Below are 21,766 nucleotides of genomic sequence, written 5' to 3' on the forward strand. Positions count from 1 at the left end.
GGTCAAGTGTAAAAAGATGCTTCCAGGTCATTTTATCCCATCTGCTGTCCACAAAAAATGTAGACATTGTGTATTGTTAATAGCAAAATAGATACAAAATATGGGACTTGATATACTCATTCGAAATTCGTTTCTGCCGATCGATTAAAGATGTTTGAATCTCAATTATCCCAGAAGCTGATTATGTTTTTATTTTAAGCTTTCAACCTGATAAATCATTCAGTTCTCAGTGACTCGGTCTATCTTTTCTTATCAGTAGATAAATAAATTCCACATGTAATGATGACTTGCGAGAACGATCAAGATCTGGGTGTGTAGTGGCCAGTTTGGAGCTTCATGGGGAGGCCCATGAATCGTTCTTCAGAAGAGCTTTTAGTTGGCATAAGGCAGTTGTGTTTAAAGTGGTGCCGGTGAGGTTCAGAAGAAAATTCTATAGAGCGGAAACATGGAGGTCGAAGCAGCGAAAAGTTTGATCGACTTTGAGAATCCTGTTTTCAGGGCTTATGTATTCTGGTCAGCTGTCTTGGTTATTAAAATGCTGGCTATGTCTTTCTTGACAGGAAAATCCCGAATGAGTAATCAGGTTAGTGTATTCTGTTTCATAGAAAAGTTTATATTAGTAAAAAATCGTTTACGTAAACTCATCGTGTTACTCATGAGAGTTGGGTATTTAGTTTGCGGTTAGAGAACTAAAATTATTTAAATTAAAAAAAGAAAGAATATTATTAGAAATTGGTGGTAATTTTGCAGGCAACTTAATTCTTGCCTGCAAGGAAACATTATTCATAACATTCGTACCCGCTTCATTCTTCCGAAACCTATTAGGCGCAGTTCAGATATACTACAAAACTGCAGAGTCGGATGAGGAACTGTATAAGGAACCGTTTGTATCCTTCTCTCTTGTCGAGCCTTTAGTTAATATGGTGGATGAAATTGAGTATTCAGCACCATCATCTGCGTTTCTACCAATTACCAATCACCTCACACCGATTTCCGGAATTACCAGCATTCAGTTTTAAAGAAAGGCCTCAATATTGTGTCGAGTTATCCTTTTTGGAAAGTTGGCTTGCATGTGGGGTTATGGGTTACACGCCCACCCACACACACACGTCTTCCAGAAATCTCTGGATTTACAGATGAGTGTGAGTTATTGATGGAAATACGCCAAATTTAGGGATTGAGACAGCACTTTGCCATCTGCGAGTCTTAGAAGTTGAAACTAGTTGACAAATTAGAAGATAGGATCCATTAGGGCTGTGGTGCGTCCTTTAAATGCCACGAAGCCCTATGTGAGACCGTAATTGCTGTAAGAATAAGGGGAGCAAATTAAGCTGGTTGAAATTTTCAGTCCATAGCGTTTACAAAGGTTAGAATCTGTGCTACCCTACAACCACAAATTTCTTTAAGGTCCTCATAGAATGGTTTACCTACTCTCCGCAGCCTAACTCTAACTAAAGTTGAATAATCGTAAAGGAAGTGGCTGAAGATCTCTCCATAATTTTCATAACTTCGACAATGCGAATGAATACCGTGGTATACCTTGTCTGGCCCTACTGCTCTTGTATTCGGGTTCTGTTGACGGAGGGCCAGATTTTTCTTGACTTAGCGTATTTCGGAAATTATGTTTATTTGTGACAACGTTTGCCTCCCTGGATAGCTATGGGGGATTTGCGTTGCCTCTAATGGGTCGTGTTTGCCTCTCTTCATAGCAATCATCAGGGTTCACAGCTGCTTACACTCATTCACATCCTACCGTTTGCGCAGTCAGTCAGTTCTTATGCCGCCCCTTTTAAGGGGTGGCCGACAGCTTCTTTAACGCTTGAGATAAAGCAACTTTTTGGCATTCTCTGCTTGCTGGATTTATAATAGTCAACCTGGATGTATTTTTCTTTCTGAATTTACGGTGTCACTTTTGGTAGATATTCGTTTCTAGAATTCTAGGGATTAAGGTGATTTTTTTCAATTAGTTTAATATTGATTTTCCTTTATATTTTTTCATTACATTACTTCTCGTTCATAGCAAGCACATGGCGAAGTCGTATATTTTTTTCCATCTTTCCGTTTCCGAGTCAAACCGTTTACAACTGCCATGATTGCAGTTGTATTTGAGTTTTCAGGCCCATCCCTGTATGAAGAGTGGAAATATCAAAAACCTTATCCACTTTCCCGAACTAGCTAGTTTAGTGACACAAACTTATGCCGACCAATCTGAAACGTCACTAGTCACCAATTTTCGAATGCGTTTTGCAGTGGTTATTTGATTACCACTTCCATTTCCTGTTCCTTATAAAAAAATAATAAAACACATTCGCGAAACACGTAAAAACATCCGTTTCCAAACTACTGCTTTTTTCGGGTTGATCCGTGGTGGATTGCTTTCTTGAAACCTTATTCCCTACGACCATACTTATCACTTTAGAGTTGTTTGGTAGTCAATATTCCAAGTGAAATAATTAAAGAAGAGCATCAGTTGCTCCTTTCTTCAGTGGAAAGACAGGAGAAATTTTCTAAATTTGAATGACCATAGTCATGATAACTGTTCGGTGAAATATAGGCACGAGTTTGGAGCGAGTAATCATCCACATTAACTGCCATAGCATGACAGATAATATAATATAATAGCATAGGTTTTGCTGTTGCTATCGTACATTTCTGGCAGAATAAGTCCTCAATGATTCGAAGCGTAAGGTAATCTCGAAGTCAATATTTGGATGTTGAATACTGCCATTGAAGTATGTTTTATAATCTACTCTATTGCGATTATTCTCGGAACTGAATTTCTTGAAAATGATTTTATTGCCCAAGAAAAGAATCTATATAAATAAATGCTCGATTGGCGAGGGAGTTATTTCAAATACTGTTGAGTACTATACTATTATATATTATATGCTATGGGTTTAGCAACCATAGATTTATATGTATCATCATCATCATCATCGGCACAATAACCAGTTTAGGGCACTCCAAATATCCCGATTTTGTGAGGACGTCCACAAATTAGATATATTTTATAGCCTCTCAATCTATTTCAGGTAGGGTCTGCTTCATATTCCTTTCCTATCATGAATCTTGTCCTTCTAGATTATCCGAGCTGGATCATTTTCACCCTTCTTCTTTCTCTTCCGGACCGTTCAGAAACGAGGTCGGACCGTCTTGACCAGTTTTGCTATTTTACTCGGTCATGTGGATGATATGAATGGAGTCGAAAGGCTCTCAATATTGGTTCGGCCGGACTTTTTGTTGCTTGCCATCGAATTAGACTAATCTTGGCAAGTGCGATTTACATGCTCATATCATTGAAGATTTTTCCACGATCGGTGCACATCTGCCACCGCAGATGTCCTCAGTTCTAATGTGGTCATGGCTTGTTACGCCGCTGGTCCAAAGCAATACCTCTGTCTCTAACTTTGTATTTGTTGCGCTCATGCGTGAAGGAACTTCTTAACGCACTATTGGCACTGATAGTGATAATGTCTGTTTCACTGGAGTCGTCGACAAAAATTCTGTTTTAATCAGATTGAGTTTGAAACCGTATTGCATGAGGCGGTCATTTCACTTTTGAACAAGTTTCTCGAGATCAGCTTTGCAACGAGACGCTAGGAAACATAATCTGCATGACAAAGCGTATAAAGTGCTGGACTTTGATTCCCCATGTGGCAGCGTTCATTACAAGAGGAAAGAAGAGTGGTAAGAAAACGCTTCCTTGATGAACACCAATAGAGGCACGATATATCTGCTACACTTCAATCTTTACTTTGCAGTTAGAGAGGGCGATACTTCTCACGGTGTTTCTCCATGAATAATCGCGCGACGTGCTTTGTGTCGGTAGTTCTTGACACACGCAGCTTCATTGACGTTTATTTCAACCATGTCCTGAATAAGTTTGTCAAGAGAGAGCTAGAGTACCTTTCTTTTCCCATATTGGAACGGTGGTACTTTCTTCCCAGTCAGTTGGTATTCTACCCTCCTCAGTAGTTCGATTGAAGAATTCACTGAACCACAGTGTAGGGTCCGAGCTCTTTGCTTTCCAGAGCTCAACTGCTGTGCCGTCAGTTCCTGTGGCTTTCCCCGATTTCATTCGTTTTCGTTTGAGAATTGAGTGGTCGCCTCTTGATGGCAGACTGCACCGATTTTGAGGAGCAATTGCCACCTTTATTCTAGTGCACGAACCACTCACTTTTTATAAGTGTAAGAACGAAAACAAATTGGTCATTGACTTTTGTGAAAAACAATGGTTATTTTCCCAAAAAAGTGTAGTTCGTGCACACCAGCGATAAACTCGTAAACTCGTAATGATTTAAAACAAAAATGAATATTTCTTGGATACTTTGAAGATATAACAGTTCAAACCTTGAAGAAATTTCAGAATCGATTTGTCCTCTAAATTCCAATATGCATTTTTGTAACGGTACTTTAAACTTACAGATCTACAAAGTTGATAAAAGTTGCTTAATTTTAGTTAGCTTTCAAATGACTTGTAAAAATAATGGGCTTAAGGTGGTCATCCCTCGTCATGGTTGTTTTTTTTGTGAATTTTGGTGTTTTTTCAAGGCTTCTTTAATGAATAAAAAAAAACTACAGAATAAATCGCAATTATCCTAATTTGCGAACCGTAGAAATATGTTCTGAATAAGTTGTAAAAATTTCAAAGAATTTCGTTGGATAGATTTTGGGCTATGGTGACAGCAGATTTTCAATACGCAGTTTCGAGAAAAACGCATTTAGAAAGTAGAATGTGATTTTTAGCTGTGATATCTTAACTGATCATTAATCTGCTATAGCGAGTCCTTAATCTTAGGTTTCACATGTACAGCCTTGGCTTTAATTCTTGTCCTTTTAGCGAAGTCACTCAAATGTCATTCGGACCGATAAATACGCGCTTTATTACGGCGAACGACATAAATCTGGCATATGACTTATTACGTGGTTAACACTATAATTTTTATAATTAAGCTCATCATTATTACACGTCATTTGAAAACTAAAATAACTAAGCAACTTTAATCAACTATGCAGATTTGTAAGTTTAAAATACCGTTACAATAATGCATATTGAAATTTAAATGAAAAATCGATTTTAATTTTTTTTTTCAAATGTTAACTGTTATATCTTCGAAATTATCATGGCTTTGCAATTAAAAAAATGTCTATTTATAAGAAATTTTATGTAGTTTCCGAAAATGGTATCAAATCTGGGATTAAATGATTAAAGGAGTGGGAAATTGTAATTTTTTTGAAAAGGTGAACCTTTTTGATACTATTTACAAAATACGCTATAGCCCTGTAACGGTAAAAGATGAAGTGCCAATTCCATAGACCAATTTTCCTCGAATAAGTTGTACTATCCACTATTAAAATTTGTGCCATCATAAACGGGACACCCTGCATAGTCATGTGGGTACATATGGTTACCATTTATAGTATAGCGTGTCAGTCACGTGCGATCGCTTGCAGTCACCTGAAATGCGCTTCAGTTCCCCCAACGACTTCCCGGGACAGTCGTGCTCCATTCTTCAGTCATCTTGGGAGAGTGGGTTCCACTGCATTGCGCAACCAGAAATAAAATTGTCATCCCTCCTTAATATGCGACCTATCGACTGCCACTTCCACCTTTCGAAAACATCTCATATAAATAACAAGCCTGTAGAATGACCAATTTCTTCGTTTAAAATAGCATCAAACCAGCGTACTCCGGTGATGCGACGCAGATAGGTATTCACGAAGGCTTGGAGCTTTTGAGTGGCATTGCTGGTCAGTTTCTATATATTACTCCTATATAGGCAAGGCAGCGAAACCAGATCGAGCGCTATTAATGCGTCGAGCAACATTCAGTCCAGTGCCACCGTCGGCAGAAACCATGTTTAGTATATATTTTATAAAAATTGATTGACACCTTCAATGCTCTACCCAAATAGGTGGGATGACTCCCCAAAATAATTTTATTGGTATTTATCTTCAGTTCAGTTCTACTTGCCTCCCTTTCCAAAACCAGAGTCATTTAGCCAAGGTCCATGACCCAGCAAAAGGACAATTATTAGCGTAGTTGAGGTGTTTGAGGAAAGATGACCATTGAACTACCCTACGTCCACCGAACACCGGATGCATTAAGAACGTCTCCGGTAACAAGAAGAAATAATATCAGGAATAATATGCAACACTGGTGGCCCCCGTTTACCACTCCATGTTGTGATACATGTTGCACCGGAATACTCTGCGGAGAGAACCTCGAGCCCAGCGGCTTTACTCCATTTGAATGTATTATTGGCCGAAATGATTTCTCTTTTGCTTGGAGAATCAGTCTGTATTAGCATATTACGGTGACAAACCATTTCTCCACAAGAGGAAGAACTTCACCAGATGTGATAGGGCAAAGAACCGTAATGAAGTGTCCTTTATACCTCTTCAGCTGCCCGTCATCGTAGATGAGGAATCGACCTTTAACACCCTTCACAATATCATCGTAATATTTACGATTATATGCAAGCTCTCTCGTGATGTGACATATACTTCAGAAATTATTGCTTTCTGCGGGACCTTCGGCTTCCCTGACTAGCGCAATAACGAATTTCCGCGCGGGATTTTGTTCGATATTGGAGCTCGAGTCCGTCACTCCTGCCATCACTCGCAGCGGACTATAGAGCTTTCAATTCATTTTGTTCAACGATCCGTTTCCACAATTCTGCAGTCGACGCCCCTTCGAAACGTGGACGACAACCTCAGTGTATCTGCCCACTGTCGAGCCAAAGCTGGATCATAGAGGGTGCGGCAGCATAACTTTCTTTTTTAAAATGCGCGCCACTCAGTTAGTTTATGTCATAGCGGAGCGCTAGTGGTCTCGTTCAAGAGGGGATACTGTAAAGTTTTGTCCCGACACGGTTCAGTCGCCATCATGCGTTGGAATAGTGAGGAGCGTGCCTTTGTCGTTGAGGTTTACTTTTCAAGCGGATGTTCGGTTATTGCAACACAGCGTGCATTTCGGAATCGCTTTAATTTAGCCCCGTTGGCTCCCGTCCCAGACCGCAAATCAATTGTTACATGGGTCACTACATTCAGACAAACTGCAAGTGCGACAAAAGGAAGAACTGGAGTCCCTCGGCCCGTTAGATCACCTGAGAACATTGAAGCAGTGAGAGCGTCAATGTTGCGATCTCCATGGCGTTCTGCGCGCAAACACGCATCTGCCCTTGGACTATCCGATCGTTCTGTGAGAAGAATTCTTCGTGATGATCTTCATTTTCATCCCTATAAGATGGCGATAGTGCAGGAACTTTCAGAACGTGACTTCAATTCTCGGATGAACGCGTGTGAGCTTCTTCTTGATGTCGTTCCCGAGGGTACTATTGTTTTTTTTAACGATGAAGCCCATTTTCATTTGTGTGGGTCGGTTAGCAAACAAAACATGCGCTACTGGGCTGACACCAACCCTCGAGAATTGCATCAAAAGCCTTTGCATTCACCCAAAGTCACAGTGTGGTGTGCAATTTCCTCAGGTGGAATTATTGGTCCCTGGTTTTTTGAGGAAAATGAGGTCACAGTGACAGTGAATTCGGACCGGTATGTAAACATGCTACAGAATTTTTTTTCCCACGGCTAGAAAATTTGGATTTGGGGGACACTTGGTTCCAACAAGACGGTGCAACAGCACACACTTCAAGAGCATCGATGGCTGTTTTGAGGGAACACTTTCCAGAGCACCTTATCTCAATTAGAGGCGATTTGGAATGGCCGGCACGCTCTCCCGATCTGTCCCCTTGTGATTTTTTTCTATGGGGTTTTTTGAAATCCCGTGTTTATGTGAACCGTCCAAGAACCCTACAAGATTTGAAGACCGACATCCACGAAGAAATTGCCAACATAACACCTGCTATGCTAATAAGAGTCATGACAAACGCCAGAAATCGGTTTACGCAATGTATCGAGAATGGGGGACGTCACCTAACAGATTTGATCTTCAAAACAATGTAAATAAAAACTTTAGACATGTACCTACATTATAAAAAATAAATAAATATTTTCCGATGCGTACAATAGTCTTTATTGAGTTTTGAAAAAAGGAAGTTATGCTGCCGCACCCTGTACAATTCTTGTCAGAGCCCACCTTGACATTCAGATCACTCATTATCATCACAATGTTACCTTTAGAAAGCCTCTCCTAACCTGCATACAATTGCTCGTAGAAAGCATCCTTTTCAACAATATCGGAAATCTCCGGTGGTTCATAGCACTGTAAAACTGTGATGTTCCTTAACGTGGATAGGAATCTTGTAGTCAGAGGTCAGTCTGAAACCGGCTACCAGGTCAGTAACAATCCGATACCAAATTTACATCGGCTTTCCAGAGTATGAAAACTCATTGCCCCAAGATGGAGATAGAAACTCTTCAGAGTCCCACCATATTATTTCGCTTAGGCCCAGAATATCCACCTTAATATTGTTGAAATTCTCGCTCGGGCTAAAGAAAATGAACATTCTGGGGACCCCTGCTACCGTTGCCGAGGAGTTTTAGTCGCCTTTTGCGACAAGCAGGGAAAACTTTTATTGTATTTTCAAGTCCCAACTCACAGCGCAAAAGACTTTCCATACCGATAACTGTTTAAAAAAGTTAATAATAGTAAGTTGCTATATTTTTTAGAAATTTATTATAGGTTATAATCTACACTATTACTAACAAAGTTATCAAAGGTCGAAAATGTCCTTTTTCTGCAAATTTACTGCAATCTAAGGCTGAATGTCAGTATCATACTAAAGTGAATAGTCTCAGATGCTAAACACAAACATTATGAGCTCAGATGCAAATGGAGCAAACATAAACTCAAATATCCTGAAATATACAAAATCTTGCATACCTACGTCGAGCTTTTATTTTTCTATTTGTTATGCTAGTTAATTCCTCCAGTTGTAACCAGCAGGAATCGTTTGGATCCAATTTATTTGAATTTGATGGAATTCAAGTTATCGTCAGAATTCCGGACAGATTCCTGCAAGACTGTCGCTATTGCGGCCTGCACTGACCGTCTGTATTTCGCTTCAAAGTTTAGATAGTTTTAAATTTTGTAATAGATTCATTTTTAGCTACAAACCTCATGAGTTAACCTCTTTAATTGCTTATCTGCTCTATTTTCGGCACAAAACTCCAAGTTCATTCAGAATCTTATCAAGTTTTGCTCTCACCGAGCCAAGGTTGAAATCATCAGTTATCAGTAGTTATAAGCAATGATTTGACAAAAAATGCTGAGCATACGTGTTTTTAAATATTAGATATACCGTAGAATGATAAATTTATTCTACCTTTATGATTCAGAAAATATTTTCAACACGTATGCGCGTAATTTTCGCAATATCATTGTTTTTGACTACTGATAACCGATAATTTCGGTGTTGGTTCGGCAACGCAAATCGATACAATTCTGAGCAAGGTGGTTATGGGAGGCAAGGTCAGATCGTTACACGAAAATGAAATAAAAGTGAATTATCTCCTCCACGTATCCCAAGAGAGGACTTGTGGGGACAAAAATACATACATAAGTATACTACACTACACCATGCCACCAACCATATTCCTATGAGATAATTTACATCCAGCATCCTATCCTATTTGGGTCTTCTATGAATTAGCTACACCTGATTTGTCCAAAAAATAGATGACCCGAACATTTCAGGTTTTTCCTGGGGTCAATAGATTTGCTGTAAATAGTTAAACCGGTTGTGATTGTCTTCTCTAAAGAGTATTTCTGGGCGAATGAGCAGTTGAGCATCTCCACTCTTTCCTGCATATAACACATTATACCTCCCCAAAATTATAAATATTGGCGTTTCCTATTACTAGAAATTTCAAGCAGCCAGCGGGGCCATGGAAGCCTGATATGCGGCCCACTAAGTTGGAAAGCTTTCAAGTTCATTGAGTAAGCAATTTCAGTGATCTTGAACTTGGAGCCAAACAGCAAACGCAATCATATGGAGTGCCGGGAGTATGCCGCCCAAATATAAGAAGCTTTCTGCTATCTGCGATGGCTGAAAACGTTTCAATGTGTTATATAACCACTAGTTGACTACAATATCTACATAGGAAAATGAGAATCAAATAATGCATCGCAAAGAGGTATTTGAAAGAATTATTTGTCGTTTGCATGGTTTTGCTTTAGTAGCGAAAATCTTCATTTTCTTCAGCCTTTGTCCCGTTCACAAGTGGAGCCGGCTAGGCTTTAGTAGAGAAAATAAAAAAAATAATAGTTGGAAATGTAGTTCGGGAAAGAAATATCAATTATTGAAAAGAACGAGATTGGTAGATTAATATAAATTGAAGAAGCAGTTAAGGTGGGGAACATGACGCCAGTTACTAAAACGAGATATTTGCTGTCTAAGTATGCTGGATAAAGGTCTTCATATAAAGATCAAACTAGCCTGGAGGAATGCCCCGCGGACCTGGCATTTTCAGGAGGCCCCGAATAGGGATGCCAGTTAAATACAGGATCAGCATTATTTTTAAACCGCACCCGATTTTTCCACATATTGTTCACCCCCGGCCAAAGATTTTCTCTCTATCAACCTGTGCAATACCCATAAGTTGAAATTTTTGGTTTGTATAAGAACGGACTACTGTAGTTAAAAGTTTGGAAGCGTATAGAGAGAAAAGTGCTTAAAAGTAGTAGAAGTCCTATCGTTGCTATCTTATGCATAGAGTCGGAGTTCGTACGAATCCTATCTACATAATCTATATAAGTTCAGATATACAGGATTTGACTGTTTAAGTGACACAGAAGATAAAATCTTTGCAGGCTTAACTGGTGATAAGCGGAAGTTCTGCTTCCAGTTCTATATCATGATATCATGTTACTCTAAAAGCATGCAAATTTAACCTGAAATAACTCTATTACTAACTACTACTCTATTATTAATTCTGGATGAAGTGAAAAAAATTAGGATTTTTGAGTTTTCATTGAAAATCCAATAAGTCACACAGCGCCTGATCCAGTTCTTCACTATAATCCACGTCATCTGTTAGACGAAATTGCCCCCTTCTCATCTATTTCAAATCTTTTCGGTTATCTCTCCAAATTATTGAGAATCTTAAATGAAATGTGTTAGTTGAGAATATTTCTCCCGTTCAGTACACATAGACCTGATTGAAAGTTTCGGGAATGTGGGCTCAGATTAATTTTCCGAAGCTCTCAATATTAAAAAAATAATACAGCAATAATCTGAATAGAAAGCTAACTGATTACAGCACTAAACTCCCAAGTCACTCCACGATTATATACGTAACTCCTCATGCTTAACGATTCTCACTCATAATTTTATTCTCCATGTAGCGTCGCCATACTGAGGGCAGAGTGCAAAGTATCTTTTCTGGCTATCAGTATCTGAAAGACCGGCCACTGTGTTGGGAGTGTAGCTTGCTTGTTGGGAGAAATCGATATTTAAAGTGCTAGAAAAAATTAGAAAGTGTCAAAATGGCAAAAGCAGTTGTTGATTTATTATCCACTGAAAATCCAGTGCTGAAGGCGTATTTATTCTGGTCTGCAGTCTTGGTCCTGAAAATGCTTTTCATGTCGCTGCTAACAGCAATGCAACGCTTCAGAACGAAGGTAATTGCTATAACTTTCACTTTGCTATCTTCATTGGAATCGGGTAGTTGAGGGTTCTGTCACAAGTTTATGGGCTATTAGATATTAATTTGCTTGCAGTTTCCAGTGGACATAACTGTCAGGTATGCTGATGCAACATCAACAATTGTGACTCAATGACACAGTTTGTGGTACAGAAAAAATTCTCTATTCAATGCAAATGGGCTCTTGAAAGAATGCATTCTTGAGGTTAGAGATACTCTAAGTCAGCTCACTATTTTATTTCAACTGCGTGACCGTTTGAAACGTCGTAGTTTACCCATTAATTTATTAGCCAGAAGGTACCTGTAATGCTTATTATGTTTGGGTTATTATTCGCTAAGCACTATTACGCTCATGTCCCTTTCCTGTGATAATGGGAAAATGAATAAAACAATCGTACTTGTTCTAACCCCATAAGAGCCTATATTCTATGTTTAAAATCGATACCGATTATCCTTCCTTTCTTTGCAAGACAAAGCTTTTTCTGAATTGATTCACTGCCTACCTGTTTCCATGAAGCCGGCTTTTTTGAAAATTATCAAATTTAAATTGTGCATAATTTTACATTACTTTAGTAGAAAGTCCGGTAAAAACATGAAAGTCGTTTTCTCTCCAATCATCATTTCTTGGTTAATGGGCACCAAAAAACAGAAACTTTAGACTCTAATACCCAGAAAATAAATAATTCCTTATTATTTATGTATGGCTGTCGTTGTTCCCCAACCTCCCCTGCAGACGGCTTCCATAAATACCCGGCAGACCCCCCTCCAGCCGCTAGAGCATCCCGAGAAGTTTGAAAGAATAATGGAAGGGGGTGCTTGATATTTATATATTGACCCATACTATTATATAATCTGTTGCTTATTGTATCCTACCAAAGCTCATTTATATGAAAAATCCCGTCCTAGTCGCGAGGCTAAGGAGTAATTCACTGATCCACCGGGATGTGGGAGGCTGTTGTGTTCTCTTCATTGCTAAGTTTGAAAGTCCTCTTTATTGTAAAGTCTGCATATTGGATTTTTATTATAGATTCCCACAGTGTGTAATTGTTTTCGTAGAGGATAGTAACCACTTATTAGACTTACCAATGTCCTCAGTCCCACTTTACTTACTTTAAGGGTTTTGACTGTGTCTACCTTCCATCTTGTAGTTTTAATTTACTATCCTTATAGTCCAATATGTTTCACATAGGTTGGCAAATTGATTTAGCTCTCAGCTTGTTGGTTCCAAATGCATGCACGCTCAAATTGTGTTTGGGATCCTGTTTCCAGTATTAGAGCGGCGTAAAATCACTACCCACCTTCAGGGTTACCTTTTACCACAAGGTCTAAGATGGCAGCGTCTTCAGAGCAGCGATAATGCAGAGACATACGAGTCTTTAGACCAACAAAAATTTGTTGACAGTATATGTCCGGTCTACCTTTGACTATTATAGTGCTCCATTGGTAAGGACGGCCTCTGCCACAACTTGATATATTCTATATATAATGCTTGGTTTCAATTCCTAAGGTCTACGGAAATATCTGTGACGAAAAGTGGTCGTTTGCCTTTGTTAATTATATATCGTACTCGAGATATTTTGCTTGATTTATTAGATGAAGCTGTTCACCAATGGGATAGTGCGTTTGAGTTCATCTGCCTTTTTTTTGTGGTGAACGCTAGAAGAATATTCTTATTTGGATTTATCATGAGATTCACCCGTTTACACCATCTTTCTACTAGGCTCAGAACTTGCTGTGCCAATTTTGAGCTCTCTCTGTTAGCAAGAATTTTGCGGATATAAGTACACTGGCATCATCAGCCTAACATTGGTCGTGCTGTCCTCTGTTTAGGAAGACTAGCAGCTCGTCTACGGCGAATACAATAGAGGTAATAGGACTCCTGTGGACCACCTTGCAGACCTATTCTTTCCGTCTTAATCACCACACAAATATACTTGAGCTAATCTGGCTTCCATCAAAGATATTGCTTCTTCTATATCGTACTTCTTGGCGGTTAATACCATGGATTCAAAGCAGGTGTTATTGGAGAGCGCTTTTTATATTCATCGAGGCTAAGATAGCAGTTTCTTTGTTTTGTGTTGTGGTTTCATTTTTAGTTCCAGCTAATGTAGTACCGCCTCATTATATTTTGACTGTTTTTTTTTAGCGAAAATATATTAGCCTCTCCCTCATCTGTTTCTTAACCAATTTTATTAAGTTTTATGGCAAAGAGCCGCGGTGCTTTACTCGTTGCCCATATCGTTAACATAGTCGAGCTATTTATTCTATGGAACATGTCATGGTTCAGAACGCCGCCAATAACGAAAACGAATAATATTGGCAACAAAATGCTTCCTTGAAATCGATAAAGAATGGGTGGAAGGATTATCTAAACTCCGCATACTGAGGGAAGGAGTGGAACCCAGGCCATCGATCAAGATTGCTAAGCATTATTTGATGCGTTCCAGTATTATTTTAGCTATTATCTTTGCGATTGCTTATTATCTAGGACACCAATGGGAGTCATAATCTGATTTTTGTTCGTAGCGGTCTACTCCTTTATGGTGTACTTTGCACCCCCACAGTCATTTCATTTTCTATAAGGTAGTGCTTCAGTTCCATTACCATTATGCTGAACGTTGTACAAGTAATAAATCCACACCAAAGAGAAAGGAATAAAGCCAAGCACACACATCACTAAAGCAACTGAGAGGCTGATGCTCAGTTAACTTGGTCATGGCATATCAAACTTTCGTGAAGATTCATTGTTGTCACAAAAATTTGCTGCAATTCAGAAAACAATTTCTGGGGAAATTCATTATTGTGTTTGAAAACATTATATCTAATAGTAGGGCACATTGCTAACGAATATTCGAGCCAATTGCAGCTTCTGAGCACTCAGGCCGTGTTGGCCCATTGCACTCGCTACCCCTATCTAACGGAATATTCCGGATTCGTTAACGTATCGCAGGATTTCCGTTAGTGGATGTAATGCTACCTGTCGCAATTGGAGAATATCGACACCAAAGATCTGATGCCTGATGCGTCCTTAGGCAGGGCATTCACATAGGCATGTGGCATGCTTGTTCCTAGTTTTTGAAAACAGACTTAGCCAAAGCTACTGATACTCCAATTGCTGGCTCCGGTCCCGGTATAGGGGAGATTGACCCCTTTTTCGCTAAAGCATCTGAGATTCCATTTCCCTCTACGCCACAGTGACAAGGTACCCAGAGTAGTTCCACCGCATTGAATCTAGAGATAGAGTTCAAACGGTTTCTGCATTCCTGAACGATTTTCGAGGTGATCAAAGGACTACTCAATGCCCTCAATGCAGCTTGGCTGTTACTGCAGATTGGGATGCGTCTGCCCTTCAACCGCTCGTCAATTACCCAGTTTACCCCACTTCTCGTTTTTATTCGAGAGGTAGACTCCGGCTCCAGAACCTTCTTCTGTTTTTGAGCCATCGATGTAGAAGACTTCCGTATATCCCGCCACGCATTCCTCTGGGTCTTCCCAGTCCTCTCTATGCTTCAGGGTAACTTCATATCTTCTACCAAACAGATGTATGGGGACTCGAGAATCGGAGGGCATTGTAAGAACTGGATTCAGTCCTCTCAGTAGCTCTTCCAATGCTCTTGTCTTGAGAAAGGTCTTGAGAAGTATTGACCATTGCTAGCTACTAGCTAGCATTTCAATTTCGTGTCTTAAAAATGATACGTCTATGAAACTATCCATTTTGTTGCATCTTTCTAAGAATGGAAATGAGTTGCAATCAGGCCCTGTGACCTGTGCCATCCGGATAAATTGGTGAGGTAGGCCTTAATATCGAAATATTTCATTTCCAAGTAATTTTTCACAGCCGGGCATCTTAATATAGCCAAATCACTATATCATGCCTGTACTCGTTCAGCAGCCGTTTCCAGGGCCGCAGAGAGAACCCCTCCCCCTCAAATTATAAGGTCCCTCTATTATCATCTCAGTTTTAGCTATTTATCTTTTGCCTATTCCGCTATACACAATAAAGTACAATTAAACATACTTAAGATATTTCGGAACTATAACTAATACAATCGTTGACGGGAACCACGACCGTGGCTTTCCTGAAGGTTGGGTACGTGATTGTATACGAGGCCACACAACAAAGGGCTTAGGGCAGAGTCCTATTTGATACTTGCGAAGAACATCAAAATCATCAGTGTCGTACCAGAGGCGTTTTTCTTCAAGGTAGTTGTCAATAGAAGAACCTCCCATTTCGATTCAAGTTGGCCGAGTTTGATTCATTCCTAACATTTGTCTTCCGGGCCCAAACTTTTGCTTCCACACATCCTACAAATATCCTCCAGTAGCACTACTCTGGTTACTACTGATATTACTATTATCTCCTAAGTTTCTTATGGCAATCATGGTACCTCCTTTGTTATATAATGATAAAATGTATGCACGCGATCCTTCATATAGCTTTTTGGAGAATAGATCTCTAGAAACCTATATTAATCGAAATTTCCTTAAAATCTAGAAACCTACATTACTTCCAGTTTCTTTAGGCTTTTTTACCGACTTATTCTTTTCTTCTTAATCAGTTTTACCTACCGTTGTCTGAGCAGTTGTTCAGTTCGACGTTGGCCCAGTGAAGGTTAGATAATTAACTTTTCTACTAATAGTTAGATTTAGAATGTTGCATTTTACTCTATAGAAAGCTTCGTCGGTTCGGATATCTGATTTAACCACACTTTTACAAAATTTTACTGGACTGTCGTTCTCGTTGAATAGCTTGATGCTCTCTAGCTTTTGAGCCTTGTATCAGTAGATTCCCTGCAAGCTCCCTCCTTAGCAGAAATAAAATTCCCTTGTGGACGCTCTACAAATAATCCTCATTGAAGTACTAAGACATGTTATGCCCCGCGGAGAGCTAATGAAAGGCAGTCGCACAAATAGGCGCTTCGCAGTACTTATTATCATTCTCGTTGGCTAATACCATGAGCGCGTAAAAACCTAACAATGAACACGAAAAACCCAAGGATTTCGCTAGTCATCAAGTCTTGCGACTGAAGGAAAACAGGCTGCAAATATATTTTTTTGAACTCTGTCAAAATGAAAATCAGAAGAGCGTAGCATTCAAATCTTGAACGACTTGTCAAAGGTTAACGACGAATTGATTTTATTTTTTTCGTTTCAGTCAAAGCCTACGGCAGTTTTGAATATTTGTCGCTAGCAGCAATCATGCGAACCTTCCCTTTTCCTAGGCACAGCATGGTTACTTGATTTTCCCCCACAACTTCTGCCGATCAATACCACTTGCATGCTTTCTTAAAGTAATTTTAACTAAGGACGCAATAGATTCCCCTTTTCCTCTGCTTTTTCTCGTCAGGCCTATTGAACTTTATTAAATTCGGTTCAATGTCTGTTTGTCTGTCTTTCTGTTTTCTTAACGATGAAAGGTGGAAAGCTTTAAAAGCTACCGTTGGCTCCTGCCAGATGGTTATGCGGAACCCTTACCCATTAAACCACCTCCTTCTCCTTTCACTCTTCTTTCGGGACTCCCATATGATGGCGGGCTGGATTAGACTTCTTTCCACACGTGTGTCCCTTTTTCCGACAGATTTCTTCTTCCTGCCTAACCTTCTTATGGATGGCTGCTATCATCTTTTCGAGCAGCGAGCGATAAAGCAGCATAGACAACGCATCTGTAGGATAAAAGTTCAGATCCAGGTTGTTTGGCCTAAGAATTAGTTTCTGTTTCTCCATTGTGTGGGAAATGCTCCATCTCTATGACATGTGGTAAATGCTTTGATGCACATATTTGGTTACTTTTGTTTTTTTTTTGTTTTTGGTTAAGGATTGGGGAGTCCTAAGTCCGCATCCACTTAATGTCGGACCGAGCCAAATGGAGAGCAATTTGCTCCCACTGTTTACGGTCCACGGACTCCTCTTACGAAGACGGCTACGGAACAGTTCAGACTGTGGGCGGATTTTTATGCAATATAATTCGCACCGTTCTTGTGTTTTGTGAATTATAAAAAAGGAGCATGTTACACCTGCTAGCCGGTTCGGTCACACTGCTCTCAAGGCAGAGATGAGGCAGCGTGTGATGAGTTGCATCTGCCCTGGTACGAAACCGTAGCCGTCTTCGTCCCTCTTTTAATATTTTATTACTATTATAGCTGTTGTCCTAAAAACTTTGTTTCGCATGCTAGTCATGCCACGCGCTTTATTTTCGATTATTTTCTTCGCAGCTTCTGAGATTTCCCCATCACTCAGGCGAAAAAAGCTTCGAGGAGTACACGTCCTCTTGCGTTCGTTTCTTCGCTACCCTGCTCGCCAGCTGCAATCATAGGGTTATGGTCGTTTACATCCAAACATCCAACGCTAGCCTCTCCACCATAGATTAGAACTCCTCTCTAGTAAGGCTTCAGGCCGCTTAGCAAATACAGGTAGATATACATATCTATTTTCGTTCGCGGGAAGTTACTATCGAGGGTTTTGGTTGTTTCTTCTATAGTTAGATTTCCGCATGTCCATATCGCCACTCTTCCGTAACAAAAATTCCACTGTTTAATCTTCGAAGTGTTTGCAGACAAACTCTCTCTAAACTCTGAATATGGGCGCTATCGAGGTCATTTATTTGCCTCTAGAGCAAGCAATTGGGTCTTTCTTCGTAATTCATAGCAATGTGGCCTATTTTTACACATTTGCGGCACAGCTCGGATCTGTGGTGTGCACGTGTGCAGTTTTATGCCATGTGCCTAAATTGTAAACCCCAAAAGCAGCGCTCGTATTTTGCAGACAACCCAACGGATCCGAACTTTGGTGGAAGTGGTAGTTCTTTTTGCCATTTAGTAAGACAAATCGGTGCAGTTTGTGTGCCGCCATACGTCCGCCTAAGGCCAAGTCCAAGTTCTTACCCTTACTTGGTTTGAACTCTGGAAATTAATCAACCCTTCTGCGTTCGCCTTATGCGGTTCACACCTTCATCTAGACCTACCAATGCGGTGTCTGTTTTGACTTGATGCAGAATATCATGATATGTAAGTTCTCTTTTTTGGTTATCGTTAGCGGGTTGGGCCTCTCATTAGCAGCTCTCTTTGTTTTCCACCTTAGTTCAAGTGGAACCTTCAGTACACTTACCGTCTTTCAATGTTGAAACTGACAGTTTTTTTACTTATTTGCCGTGGAGACGATTTCTCCATTTTTCTCTTCTGGCTGCGATGAGGAGATTCCGCTTCTCTATTAGACTCTCTCAGTTCCTAACTGAACCCCGGGGTTCCTTTCAGTCTTTCCCTAAAGTGCGTTCAGACAAACGTCTCTACTCCGGGTTAATTACTTAGTTGTTTAATAATTCAACGTCTAGAGACTAATTTGCCTACCGCCACACTGTCTGTCTGTCCACGCCCACTTTTCACAGAACCGGTTATGTCGTTTGACCAAAATTCAGTGCGAAGGTGGAGACTGTGAACGCCCACGCATGTAGTTAGTTACATCGTTATACGTTGAGGGAGGTCCCCATATATGGAAGGCGCGGTACATTTTTTTTCATCAAAGATAGTCGTGTGGGATATTAAATGAAAGGTCTCGATTAATACTTTCAAAAGTCGATTTTAATTTTGACATTTGTTGAAAAGTGAGGAAATATCACGAATTTGCCCCTAATGGTTTCCACGCCTCAAAATACCCTCCATATCAATATCCTTATACTACTTATACTACTTATTTGCGTTTTGAGCCTGAACTTTTGATGCCTTCAAGTGAGTTCCTCGTAATATTTTACATGTTCCTTGCAACGTCACATTTTCCTGTCGACTGAAAAGTTCACTACTTTTTGCCAAAGGAAACTGCTATTATACTTATGTATATAAATACTTATACTTTTTAAGCTCCTTGTTAGCTTCTAACGTGGAAGCTAATACGCTACCGATCAAAAAATCACTTTTCACTTTCACTTTTCTTCTTACTTAATTTTTATCGCTCCTGATCCATTGAATTGCTTCCTCCATCAAAGTTCCAGGGATCAGCTCCTACAGAAGTAAATCAAATGATAAAGGATATGGGCTGGACAGTTGAAAAGCTTTAGTCTGTATTTAATTTATGTGTACATACTTTACTTTATAAGCGGATACAGTATAAAAGATTTCCTCTACTTGCTAATCGCTTATCTTTTTCTGTCTTAAATAAAATCTTACATTAATTTTTAAAAGCAGTCATTTGGCTAAGTTGTATTATATTTTCCAGACATTCGCAAATCCAGAGGATCTTCCGTCTAAAAAGCTCAAAGTTAAATTTGACGATCCAGATGTAGAACGAGTTAGAAGGTAAATTATTTCCCTTTCCCTCATAGGAAAACACATTAAATAAAAATAATTTCAGGGCACATCGGAATGATTTGGAGAATATTTTGCCATTCTTCGCAGCTGGATTCCTCTATTGCCTCATTAATCCCGAACCTTGGATTGCCATCAACCTGTTCCGTTTGGTAGCAGTTGCCCGAATTGCTCACACGCTTGTTTATGCTGTTGTAGTTATCCCACAACCTGCACGTGCCTTGGCATTCTTCTTTGGACTTCTGCCAACAGCCTACATGGCAGTCAGGGTCGTCCTGTTTTGCTTGTAATTTGTTTCCATAAATTGTGGTTAATGAGAATTTAGTTGTACAACATATTTTTGAACAATATATTTGATAATACCGTGGAGAGGAATTGATTAGTTTTGATAATCGTAGATTTGACCTAAACCCTCGTTGCTAGTTGTTAATATTAAAACGATATTTGCTAACGGCTGAGGAACACCATTAGATTGGAGTAGCGCGCAGACTGCATCTTGGAGCCGTAGCTATTGATTTCTGAGTATCAGCTATTAAGCAGGAGTGACAAAATCACAACATAGAAAAATGAAGTCTTTGTTATTTTTCCTATCCAGCTCAACGACGCAAATCGTTAAATAGGTAGATTCAAGCAGATCCTGCTGGAGAAAGCTACACAGGAAAATTCTTAATCTGTCCTCAATTTTTTTTATTTTCTATGATCAATTTTATTTATTCTTACCAAAGAAAAGACCAGAATAAAGAGAATTTTCTAGCTTCAGTATATTTGTTGGAAATCATAGCCTTGTAATAAGGATCGACTACAATTTTTCACCTCTTCCACAAAAAGGATCCCTTTGAACTGATCTATTTGAATGAAATTCTTTTGAAAAAGACTGCAGTTGGGCCGAAATGCAACGATTAAAGAAAATAGGCGAAGGATACGAGGACGAGGCAGTCGCGTTAAGGTCAGGTGGTTCTAAACCGTCGAGGTCGTCGTGTTCAAATCTCAACACAAAAAGAAGACCGAAAAGTAATGAATAATACAGTAAAAAATAGTTTGTGGTTAACTATTTAAGAATGTGCTAACAAAAATCAAATCTATGTACATATTTTCAAGAAGCTTGGTTTTATCAGCATTTCAATTTCTTAATTTCCCTCTGTTAAACAGTGGGAAAAACCTTCTCCCGTTAGGGGTTGCCAAATCTCCTATTAAACACGACCCGAGGTGTTGGATAGAGGCATACCTATTGATGTGTATATATGTGTCTCAGATGCATGCAAGGTGTTGTATGTCTTTAATGTGTAAACAAAAATGACCGTGGGAAAATGGCCCAGAATATATTAACATGAAGGACAAGCGAACCAGTAAGCTTATGGTACAGGGGCTCGGAATCCTGGGAGTGTGCAAGTGGTTTCCCGGTTGTCGATATCTCTGGAACGTAGTGCCTCAGTGCTCGGTGGCTTATAACTTGGCTAAGGTAGACATTTTCTTGAGGTTCGGAATAGAAGGACTTTAACAAAATTAAATCATTGGGCAATTTCAGAAAGACCTGCATGATTTCATCCTAGGCCCAATTTTTCTTCACTACGACCCACCGTGGGGTACATTATTACAAGTGTTTTACGAAAGATACTGTTCAATCGAAGTGTGAACCTACCAAAAAATAATAATAATCGCTGGTGCGACAATCCATTTGGATTAGGGTCTTCATTCAAGGCCTTAACGGGTGGTATACCGTAGTTCTAATTCCATGTATCGTTGTGCAACTGTTTGTTGCAAATAATCAAATTGGAGTGGAAGTTTGAATTTGGCTGGTTTTTAATCAGAATCCTTTTATTTTTTTTTGCTGTTATTACACTCGGTTACATTCACTTTCTTCAATA

The 21,766-nt window shown here is 39.5% G+C and overlaps 1 protein-coding gene across 2 annotated transcripts; it reads left to right on the plus strand.

Moving 5' to 3' along the window:
- Positions 1–356: 356 nt before the first annotated feature.
- Positions 357–20,276, plus strand: LOC119657417 (microsomal glutathione S-transferase 1-like). 2 transcript variants are annotated; one of them, XM_038064314.1, is made up of 3 exons: positions 357–583; positions 19,813–19,892; positions 19,948–20,276. In XM_038064314.1, exons 1-3 carry the CDS (start codon positions 446–448, stop codon positions 20,189–20,191), a joined length of 462 nt encoding a protein of 153 aa, XP_037920242.1. In that variant the 5' UTR covers positions 357–445; the 3' UTR covers positions 20,192–20,276. The 2 variants fall into 2 exon arrangements, with proteins under 2 accessions (XP_037920242.1, XP_037920243.1); XM_038064315.1 differs by lacking the exon at positions 357–583 and adding an exon at positions 11,310–11,584.
- The last annotated feature ends 1,490 nt before the right edge of the window (positions 20,277–21,766 follow it).

This window comes from Hermetia illucens, chromosome 5 (assembly GCF_905115235.1).
Source record: "Hermetia illucens chromosome 5, iHerIll2.2.curated.20191125, whole genome shotgun sequence".
NCBI lineage: Eukaryota > Metazoa > Arthropoda > Insecta > Diptera > Stratiomyidae > Hermetia > Hermetia illucens.